The sequence below is a fragment of the Oncorhynchus mykiss genome, chromosome 15 (genome assembly GCF_013265735.2).
Source record: "Oncorhynchus mykiss isolate Arlee chromosome 15, USDA_OmykA_1.1, whole genome shotgun sequence".
NCBI lineage: Eukaryota > Metazoa > Chordata > Actinopteri > Salmoniformes > Salmonidae > Oncorhynchus > Oncorhynchus mykiss.
In genome coordinates, this window is record NC_048579.1 from 48,757,053 (window position 1) to 48,768,837 (window position 11,785).

The 11,785-nt window shown below is 43.0% G+C and overlaps 1 protein-coding gene across 3 annotated transcripts; it reads left to right on the forward strand.

The window, feature by feature from the left end:
- The first annotated feature begins 152 nt into the window (after positions 1-152).
- LOC110490204 (GRIP and coiled-coil domain-containing protein 1) lies at positions 153-10,841 on the forward strand. Of its 3 annotated transcripts, none has more exons than XM_021563456.2 (3): positions 153-308; positions 2,105-3,290; positions 7,959-10,841. In XM_021563456.2, the coding sequence occupies exons 2-3, from the start codon at positions 2,184-2,186 to the stop codon at positions 9,333-9,335; spliced, it is 2,484 nt and encodes an 827-aa protein (XP_021419131.2). In that variant the 5' UTR covers positions 153-308; positions 2,105-2,183; the 3' UTR covers positions 9,336-10,841. The 3 variants fall into 3 exon arrangements, with proteins under 3 accessions (XP_021419131.2, XP_036800377.1, XP_021419132.2); XM_036944482.1 differs by lacking the exon at positions 153-308 and adding an exon at positions 910-1,135; XM_021563457.2 differs by lacking the exon at positions 153-308 and adding an exon at positions 1,235-1,802.
- Positions 10,842-11,785: the final 944 nt, after the last annotated feature.

The window sequence follows — 11,785 nt, forward strand, 5'->3', positions numbered from 1 at the left end:
CTTTATTCACAGACTCTCTCCTTCATTTTTGAACCATGTAGCTGTCGTTTTTTGAGCTTTTCATTGTACAATGCATATAGTGTACAGTATCAAAATATGAAAATATACAGAAGTCGTTCATTGAGAATGTTGAATACAGATAATATTCTCTGTATATGACAGATAAGGGATTATTTCGACCTTCGCAAAATGGCCGCTTTTAAAGACTGCTTCTAGTAAAAAGAAATTTCACATAAAAAAAAAATCCCACTGTGAAGAACAGGAAGTAGCTTGGAAACCGTCATTTGTTGACACGTCGTATTCCGAATGTGAGTTTACTTTAAAGTTATGACATTGCACATCCTGATTATATTAGTGTAATTTTGATTGTACATTGGTGTATCGAACTGGTTGTTGCAAATTGTATGCTGTCGAGGAGGGCGAGAGAGAGGTCTTTCGCGAAGACCATTCCAGATTGTTGTGTAGTTTAGCATAGCTAATGTTAGCTTTCGAATAATACATTATTATTATTTGCAACTAGTCTGCCCATGTCGGTTGAAATATTTCTTGTAAAGTAAACAGACCAGTAGACAACACGAACACAGAGTGCTTCAGAAAGAATTCATACCACTTGACTTATTACACATTTGTTACAGCCTGAATTCAAAATGTATTAAATAAAAATAATTGTCACCCATGTTTTTTAGAAAATTTGAGCACATTTATTGAAAATGAAATATAGACATCGCTCATTTACATGACATCGCCCTTTGCATGACACTCCAAATTGACATCAGGTACATCCAAATATCTTTGAACATCCTTGAGATGTCGCTGCAACTTGATTGGAGACCACCTGTGGCCAATTCAATTGTTTGGATATGATTTAGAAAGAAACATACCTGCCTAATATAAGGCCCCACAGTTAACATTGCATGTCAGAGCAGAAACTATACCACGAAGTCCAAGGAACTGTATGTAGATCTCAGAGATAGAATTGTCATGAGACATATATCTGGGGAAGGGTATAGAACCATTTCTAGAGTGTTGAAAGTTTCCAAGAGCACAGGGATCTCCATCATTGGGGAAATGGACAAGAATATGGGAACAACCCAGACTGCCTAGAGCTGGCCGTGCAACAAAACTGAGCAACCGGGTAAGAAAGACCATGATCTAGGTCTAAGAGGTGACCAAGTACCCAATGACCACTCTGACAGAACTACGTAGTTCCTTGACTAAGATGGGAGAACCTGCCAGAAGGACAACAGTCTCTGCAGCACTTCACCAATTGGGCGTTGGGCAAGACGGAAGCCACTCATGAGAAAAAGGCACATGACAGAACGCCTGTTGTTTGCAAAAAAGTATGTGAAAGACACAGATCATACGGCAAAAGATTCAGTCGTCTGCTGAGATACTACGTTAACTCTTTGGCCTGAATGCAAAGTGCTGTGTCTGGAGAGAACCAGTCATAGCTCATCACCCGTTAATTGAGCCAAATACAGGAAAATCCTTGAAGAGAACCTGCTTCAGAATGCAACTGACATTAGACTGGGGGAGAATTCCATTCCAACAGGACAATGACGTCACGCATACAGCCAAAGCAACACTGGAATGGCTTCAGAACAATAATGTGAAAGTCCTCGAGTGGCCCAGACAAAGCCCAGACTTGAATCCCTGTGGAAATACTTGAAGACTGCTGTTCACGACCATTGACAGAGTTTGAGAAAATCTGCAAAGAAGAATGGGAGAAAATCCCCCAAATCCAGATGTGTAAAGCTGATAGACATACCCAAGACAACTTAAAGCTGTAATTGCCAACAAAGGTGTTTCTACAAACTATTGATTCTGGGGTGTGAATACTTATGTAAATTAGATGTCTATATTTTATTTTAAATATATTTGCAAAAATTTCTAAACATTTTTCACTTCGTCTTCATGGGGGATCGTGAGGATGGGGGGGTGGGATTTAATCGATTTTACATTTGGGTTGAAACACAACAAAATGTGGAATAAGTCTAGGGGTATGATTACTTTCTGAATCCAGTGTATCTTTGGCACTAGCGTTAGCTTGCTACTGTTTTATGATGCTGTCTAACAATGGTTCCTCTTACTATATTCCATGCAGGGTTTTTGTTTGAGCCAGTAATCATGGATCCCAGTTGGAAGTCAAGCAACTGAAAATAAAACCAAAAACCCACTGAGCCATGGAGAAGTTTGGGATGAGCTTTGGGGGTGGCCCCAGCAAGAAGGAGCTTGTGGACACCATAGAGACTCAGAGAAAGCAGATGGTCCAGTATCAAACACGCTTCAAGGATGTGGTCAGGGCCTACAAGAGCCTGCTGAAGGAGAAGGAGGCTCTGGAAGCTAGTCTGAAGGTACTGACTGTCTCCCAGGAGGTCGACCTCAGCCAGCGTGGAGATGACGGCTCTGCCAGTGGCAGCCATTTGACCTCTGAATTACAAGATGATCACTGCTCCATGCACAGCGAGGACAGTCTGGACACAGCAGCCTCCGCCGACACTGCTACCAGCATTACCAGTGGGAGCACCAAGGGCGACCAGGCTGAAGAGGTGCAGGGTAGTAGCCCAGGAGAGATGGGGGCGACCGGGCCTGGAGGCCCCTCAGTGTCCCAGAGGTCTGAGGAGGCTAATGGGTCAGAGAGTGGTATCAGCTCCAGCAGTAGTGGAGGGTCTGAGGTTCAGCAGCACCTTACACCCCCACCCACCTTGTCTATGGAGGTTGACCGGAGGGTTCTTCAGCTGAAGACCCAGCTGACCACCCTGACCAGCTCCCTGGCCACGGTCACGCAGGAAAAGTCCAGGATGGAGGCCAACTTCCAGGCTGACAAGCGGAAGATCAAGCAGGACATGGATGAGCTCCAGGGGAGGCTGGAGGAGTCCAGGAGGCAACATGAAGCCGAGATCCATGCCTTGCATGAGCAGCTGGCGGAGAGCAAGGCTCGGGTTATAACCCAGCAACATGAGAGAGAGCAGGAGCAGGGTGACCACGCCCACATGCTCAGAGAGCTCCAGAAATTGCTGCAGGAGGAGAGAGGCCAGAGGCAGGATGCCGAGCTTCGGCTGGAGGACGCCAGGGTGGTCCTGCTGGAAGTCACACAGGCCGCAGATCGGGGGCACGATTATGAGGCCCGGCTAAAAGAGGTGACCCAGCAGAGGGAGGAGATGAGGAGGAGCCTGCAGACTGCGGAGGCGGAGAGGAACAAGCCAGACCCCCGGGTGGAGGAGCTGCAGAGGGAGCTGACGGCACTCAAGAACCACTTTCAGCAGCAGATGCAGCATGAGATCAGAAAGGTATGGTCATGATTAGGAAAGACGGTACAGTAAATCCATTTGAATTCAATCACATTTTAACAGTATTTAAACAACACTTTCCATGTATGTTTCCTCATGGAGTAGTGGTCAGAAAGGGACTCTTTGGCCCTGAATGCCAAAACATTCAGGAGATAAAGGTACTCAAAGTGACCCATTTTTCATACAGGCAATTCAATGGTAACGGAATTACGCTATGACTGTGATGTTCCACTTTAAAATGTATGCTAAACAAGACCGTTAATTTCCAAGTTTAACATTCCATGCAACTCGATGCACAAGGACTACTTTGAACAATTTACACAGAATTTCACAAAAACTGGAAGAACTGTGCAAAGTTTGGTAACAGAATTACAGTAAAATCTCCCAGCTGTATTTTTTTTATGCGACAACATTTTCCAAACACTGTTAAATGTCTGCTCTGAATTAAGATTCAAAGATGTGCAGAAAGAATGGGGTGTTGTGCTATGATATAACACCTTGAGTTTAACAAAAAAAAAACGTTGGTTATTGAACCACAGTAGGTGAAGTGGATTTACAGTGCCTTGCGAAAGTATTCGGCCCCCTTGAACTTTGCGACCTTTTGCCACATTTCAGGCTTCAAGCATAAAGATATAAAACTGTATTTTTTTTGTGAAGAATCAACAACAAGTGGGACACAATCATGAAGTGGAACGACATTTATTGGATATTTCAAACTTTTTTAACAAATCAAAAACTGAAAAATTGGGCGTGCAAAATTATTCAGCCCCTTTACTTTCAGTGCAGCAAACGCTCTCCAGAAGTTCAGTGAGGATCTCTGAATGATCCAATGTTGACCTAAATGACTAATGATGATAAATACAATCCACCTGTGTGTAATCAAGTCTCCGTATAAATGCACCTGCACTGTGATAGTCTCAGAGGTCCGTTAAAAGCGCAGAGAGCATCATGAAGAACAAGGAACACACCAGGCAGGTCCGAGATACTGTTGTGAAGAAGTTTAAAGCCGGATTTGGATACAAAAAGATTTCCCAAGCTTTAAACATCCCAAGGAGCACTGTGCAAGCGATAATATTGAAATGGAAGGAGTATCAGACCACTGCAAATCTACCAAGACCTGGCCGTCCCTCTAAACTTTCAGCTCATACAAGGAGAAGACTGATCAGAGATGCAGCCAAGAGGCCCATGATCACTCTGGATGAACTGCAGAGATCTACAGCTGAGGTGGGAGACTCTGTCCATAGGACAACAATCAGTCGTATATTACACAAATCTGGCCTTTATGGAAGAGTGGCAAGAAGAAAGCCATTTCTTAAAGATATCCATAAAAAGTGTTGTTTAAAGTTTGCCACAAGCCACCTGGGAGACACACCAAACATGTGGAAGAAGGTGCTCTGGTCAGATGAAACCAAAATTGAACTTTTTGGCAACAATGCAAAACGTTATGTTTGGTGTAAAAGCAACACAGCTGAACACACCATCCCCACTGTCAAACATGGTGGTGGCAGCATCATGGTTTGGGCCTGCTTTTCTTCAGCAGGGACAGGGAAGATGGTTAAAATTGATGGGAAGATGGATGGAGCCAAATACAGGACCATTCTGGAAGAAAACCTGATGGAGTCTGTCCCAGTCTCAGGTCTTTTGCAGAGATTTGTCTTCCAACAAGACAATGATCCAAAACATAAAGCAAAATCTACAATGGAATGGTTCAAAAATAAACATATCCAGGTGTTAGAATGGCCAAGTCAAAGTCCAGACCTGAATCCAATCGAGAATCTGTGGAAAGAACTGAAAACTGCTGTTCACAAATGCTCTCCATCCAACCTCACTGAGCTCGAGCTGTTTTGCAAGGAGGAATGGGAAAAAATGTCAGTGTCTCGATGTGCAAAACTGATAGAGACATACCCCAAGCGACTTACAGCTGTAATCGCAGCAAAAGGTGGCGCTACAAAGTATTAACTTAAGGGGGCTGAATAATTTTGCACGCCCAATTTTTCCGTTTTTGATTTGTTAAAAAAGTTTGAAATATCCAATAAATGTCGTTCCACTTCATGATTGTGTCCCACTTGTTGTTGATCCTTCACAAAAAAATACAGTTTTATATCTTTATGTTTGAAGCCTGAAATGTGGCAAAAGGTCGCAAAGTTCAAGGGGGCCGAATACTTTCACAAGGCACTGTACACCGGTCCCTGATCTATACAATCCAGAAATGCATAATTATGGTTATGAATATCATTTTCCTGGTGATGTATCCTGAATAGATACACGAATGTGAACATGCATAATATCTTTCTTTTGCACATTTGGGTATTCTACACACTGGCTATTATTATATTGAGCTCTGCCCCCAAACAAGACTGCATTTGGTTGGTCTTTACCCGACCAAATCTGAACCAATCATAGTCGTATGTTTGGACATCACAGTAGAGTTCAGTACAGTACAATGAAGTACATAATACTGTTCTTTACTGTACTGTGTGCTCTTCTGTACTGTCCAAACTTGTGAAACAGAAGTCTATGATTGGTTCAGATTTGGTCTGGCCTGGGCGGACTGACCAAATTTCAACAACTTTTCAACGTCTGTGGACATCTGGTGCTCAGTGGTCGGTGCTCAGTGGGCGAGGATGCTTTTTACAGTAAATGGAAAGGGGGCAGGTGTCAAGAGTCGGGAGATTGTAGCCAATTCAATTGCAGTAATTCTGATACAGATTTTTCAGTAATTCCATTACCGATTTGGTAAAAGAATAACGAGTTTGAATCACTTAATTCATTAACAAACTGATATCAGTAAAAACCTAATTGGTAGGTCTACCTTGTTAGTTCTGTAAACTTTCATTATCCTCCCCCATGAGGGAGAGAAATTTGAAAAATATCTTAATATTAGAATTACAATGCACAAGGCAATGTTTATTACATTTACAGAAGATAATGCTTATTAAATTTACAGGAGGCAAATTTATCCAAAATTAAATGTTTATATTAGTTGGCAGCGGTCTTTACTTCAACATTATTGTGTTTTAAGACTTTTTCTAGTAGATTTTGTCTGACTCCTTTTCCATTTGTTTGACTAGATATCAAAGCCTTTGCTTATTCCTAATTTGTAGGGTGGAAAATGGTTGAAAAATGTAATTTCACAGAAATCTGGGGGAGCCAGTTGGAAGCTGGGGATGATTAGGTGGCCATGATGGTATGCGGGCCAGATGGGGAATTTGGCCACAACACCGGGGTTAACACCCCTACTATTACGATCAGTGCTATGGGATCTTTATTGAGTCAGGACACCCTTTTTAACGTCCCATCCGAAAGACGGCACTTCACATGTTGTTGCTCGTGTCCATTTAAAGATGGAAATACCCATACCATTAGACATCCACGTCTTCATCACAGTAAAACATTCAGTTTGATATCATTTCAAAGCTTCCAAACAGGGTTGTTAAACTTCGATCATTTCTTTAAATGATCTAATTAACTTTCAACATCAGTTATCTAAAAACGTGTACTCTGATTTTATTTGTATTTTTTAGATTTGTAGCTTAGACCCTACTTTACATCAGCTGAGGTGTTTGTGTTGTGCCTGCCATCGGTTGAGACACAACATGCTCTTGAATACAGGTTGGGGGCCAATCATAAATGTAATTCATAGAATGGACCTATCCCTTCAGACCACTGCAATTTAGCTGGTACACCATTTCAATTGAACTAATTACTACCACAAAAGCGGTCCGCCTGTCCACCCACCCTCGAATGTCAATTTAAATGGTTATGTCTATTCTATTATCTATATTTATATGATTTCAATAGATTTCCTATGGAGGATTGAACGTTTAATTTAAAACCAATATTCCCATTCAAGTCAACATTCTCTGATGTGTGGACCCCCAACCATCTTTGGCTATCATTTGAAAGTTGACATATACATTTTATTCCAATTTTAGTACATTTTTCAGCCAAAACTTGACACTCACCCTGTATTAAAGAGCATGTTGTCTCAACCGATGGCGGGCAAAACGCAAAAACCTTAGATTATGTAAATTAGGGTCTAAGCTACAACGTATGCAAATATGAAAAAATATCTGAGTTTATGCATATTTATATAATTAACGTTTCAGGAAAAATATATATATATTTTTTTAAATGTTTTAAAAAATCCTCCAAGAAATTATGAAATAGTTTTGACAAGCCTGTTTAAGCTTTTAAATGATATAAATCGCGACAGTTTATTTTCCAGTGATGAAAACATGGATGTCTCGGGTTATGCAAAATAGGTCAACTATCTCTTGACTATTTTGGCTTTCAGTATCAAAACATCACTTTCTGAGCACTTTCATAATGGGTAAATGTGTATGAAATGTTTCCTTCGAATCAAAAGGGGTGCTGTCAGAAAGTGATTGAGTTCAAATGGATTCACCCCGCATCCTGTATTAAGGTGAATGATTTGAACATATAAAATATTTGATGATCTGAATTTTAACAATGTATTCAACAACCTTTGTCCTCTTGTATTAGAAATATCTTGATCAAATATAAATGCCATGGCAGAGAATAACATGGCATTATAAGGACACTTGCTTTTCAGGGAAAGGAAGAAACACAAAACATGAACTGTTGTCTTCCATTGTCTATTTATGTCTCATGGCTGTCATGTGCCTGTCTTTTCTCTATCTGCAGGTGTCGCAGGCAGAGGAGCGTCTACAGGAGCAATCCCAGCTGGAGGAGGGCCGTGTGGCCAGCCTGGAGTTGCGGGTGTCTGAGGTGTCTGAGCTGCTTGGGGCCTGCGAGAAGGCCCGGCAGAGGGACCAGCAGAATGCCCACCGGCTGAGAGAGCGCATCCTGCAGCTGGACACGGAGAACAAGACCCTGGCCATTGCCGCTTCCACCCGGGGCTCCCCGCTGGACCTCAGCATGGACGAGGCCAGCCTGGATGTGAATGTGCTGAAGGAGCGCATGGAGAAGGTGAAGAGGCTTCTTCTGCTAGCCACACAGAAGAGCCATCCAGAGCAGACCATTGAGATAGAGAAGCTGGATGAGATGGAGGGGCGGCTGGGTCAGGGGACGGGCAGCGGGGGGGAGTCGTCAGACGGGGAGAAGGCCTCTGCGCTGTACTACCAGCAGGAACTGCGGCAGCTGAAGGAGGAGTTTGAGCGCTACAAGGTGCGGGCGCAGGTGGTGCTGAAGAACAAGAACGCTAAAGACTGTAGCCTGGCCAAAGAGCTGGAGGAGGCCCGTGACCAGCTGGCTGAGCTCAAGGAGAAGTACATCAACCTGCGTATCCATGACGACAAGGCGGAGGCCAAGCACTGCCGGGAGCTGGAGGAGTGTCAGCAGGGGATAGGGATGCTGCAGCAGGGTCATAAACAGGAGCTTGACCAGGCTGAGGCCCAATACAGAGAGAGCCTCCTCAGGCTGGAGGGAGAACTGCACCGGCAGAGGGACCGCACTATGGCCCTGCTGCAAGAGAAGGACCAGGAGCTGGAGAAGCTAAAGTCTATCGGCTACAGTCTTGCTGGTTACAGAGGCCACCACAGCGACGAAGGAGACACAGGGGCGGACTTCAGAGCGACTGCGGACGTCGGCAGGAGTAAAAACGCCAACAACATAGACGACCCGGCGCAGGAGGAGAGTGACATCATCACCCAGGCGTTGCGGCTGGCGGGGCCCAACGAGCCCACGCTCCTCCTGTACGCCGAGCAGCTGGCGAGAAAGGAGGTGGAGATCGGCTCACTGCGGCGGCAGAAGCACCGGCTGGAGGAGGACGTGCACCAGCTGCAGGGGAGGCTGATCGCCAACGGGGAGCGTTACGACGAGGAGGTGGCTGAGCTCCGCGGCCAGCTAGACAAACGGCACAGGGACCAGGGCAGGGAGGGGGCCAACCTGGAGTACCTCAAGAACGTAATCTACAAGTTCCTCACCCTTCAGGACACTAGGGGGCGTCAGCAGACCCTCACAGCCATACTGACCATCCTGCACTTCAGCCCTCAGGAGAAGCAGGCGGTGGTCAAACAGCACCAGAACCAGGCGTGGTGGACGGCAGGGATGAGGCGATGAGTTCAGCTCCTCACTCTGCAAATAATGAGAACTCACTTGAAACATTCCTCGGATAGTCAACAAGTGTGTGTTTAGTTTTCCTGAATGAAGTCTATTTATTCTGGTGTGGTGTCAAATGAAATGGCAACCAACATTTGAGCTTTGACGCTGTTGATTACATTTTATTTTCCTCCAGACTTTATTCAAAAGGATTGCTTTATGTGTGAAAGCACACAACATTGGATTTCGCAATCTAATGAGTGGCTCTAGAAGTGTGGGTTTGTATTTGTCACTATGTGAAGCAGCATGTTTGGTTGTTTTGATTCTTTGATAAGATCGAATCATAGCATGAGGCTCACATCTGTGTTTCCAGAGTTTCTGTCAAAAGGTAACCAAATATTGACTGTTCTTACAGAGGGATAAGGACAGAATCTAACTTATTGACAACCTCAGTCTTTATCACCTGTGTGAGAGTTGTTTTTCTCATTACAACACTGATTATCTCCTGGGTTGTCCATCTCGGTCAAGGGACGTGCGCCACAGGAAGTAGGATCCTATCTAACACAGGTCCCAAAAAAATGTGTCTGAGTTTCCTCATCTGCCTTTGTTCACTAGTGATCTCCTGCTTCTATTTGAATATTTAAACTATACCTCTGCATGTATTGAAAATACATTTTCGATTGATCTTGATGAGAGATTGCGTTTACACCGGCAACCCAATTTTGATATCTTTCTACAAGTATTTTTTTTGACCAGTCAGATCAGATATTTGACTAATAATTGGGATGTCTGTGTAAGCACAGCCATAATGACGTTAAAGGCAAGATTCCCTGTTCAAGCAGGCAGAAATACAGCCGGGTATGATGAGTTTTGCATCATATTGAAATAAAACCAATTAGTGGAAAAAAATGTGTAAAACTCTACATACCGACTGTATTTCTTTCTGTCTGCTTGAAGGTCGAATTGCTCCGATAAACATGAAATGACTCTGGGAATCGATAGAACGTTGCTCAGAGATGCACAAATATGATAACATCTAAATGGGTAACTTTAAATCTTTCCTTTTTAATATTGAGCTACTATCAGTTTTAAAGGGATTATTCAGGATTTGGGCAATGAAGCCCCTTTATCTACTTCCCTGAACTCATGGAATCCATTTTTATGTTTCTGTCTGCAGTTTGAAGGAAGTTGCTAACTAGCGTTAGCGCAATGACAGACTTCCAGTCATCGCGCTAACACTAGTTAGCATTGGCTCGCTGAGCTAACTTCCTAAATTAAGTAATAAAAATGGTATCCGTTCATCTGACTCTGGGGAAGTAAACAAAGGGCTTCATTGCCAAAATATCGAAGTATCCCTTTAATGCTAGATGTGTTGTACATAATTGTATGATAAAAAAAACAGAATACTTTGGTTGGTAATTACAGTATTTTCTAGTATACAGTTGTGGATAATACAATGTTTATTGATGAAATGCATATTTTTGATTCCCTCAACATGAAAATTAAACTTTTTTCTCAGAGATTCTCTAAACGTGTGGGTGCATGGATGTATCACAGCCTCCGAGTTATCTTTTAGCACAGTTGCCAACTTTTATTTGTAACACTAACAGTATATTTGCATCAGAAACCATAAACTTTTATCTATATACAAAAAAACTATAGGTTATTACAAATAAGTAAACACCAGGATCCAAATAGTAGATCAGTATTATCAATACTCATCTGCAAACTGCAGTTTACTGCTTCCCTAGTGACCAAATGCCTTTACAGTACTTCACAAAACAAACTGAAAACTTAAGTACCACATATACTGTACCTATTTGAGAAATAATAGGGCTGCGTTTACAAAGGCAGCTCAATTCTGGTCTTTTGACCAATCATATCTTTTGATCTGATTGATCAAAAGACCAATTAGTTCAATGATCATAATTGGACTGCCTATGTAAAACGCAGGCCTTGTAGACAGACAAAAGGGAGTGAGGTAGAAGCCCTGATCAGCTGCATTTGTTTTACATTCACTGTTAACCTGCAATGTAATGAGTGGTTGTAGTTTAGGAAAGATGTTAGCTGATGGATGAATATCTAAGCAGAATTAGCTTGGAGCTGGTGTGGCTTTGGCTAGGACTGGCACTGTCAACCTTGTAAAAAAAACAACAACCTGCACATACCCACAAGATAATGTACTACATGTTTTTTATGCACTCATTGACCACTATAACATTAAATAAATAAGCTCAGTTTCAGCCATATGTCTACTGTGCACCAAGTACACTACATGGCCAAAAGTATCCGGACACCTGCTCGTCGAACATCTCATTCCAAAATCACGGCCATTAATATGGAGTTGGTGCCTCCTTTGCTGCTATAACAGCCTCCACTCTTCTGTGAAGGCTTTCCACTAGATGTTGGAAAAGGGACTTGCTTCCACTCAGCCACAAGAGCATTAGTGAGGTCGGGCACTGATGTTGGGC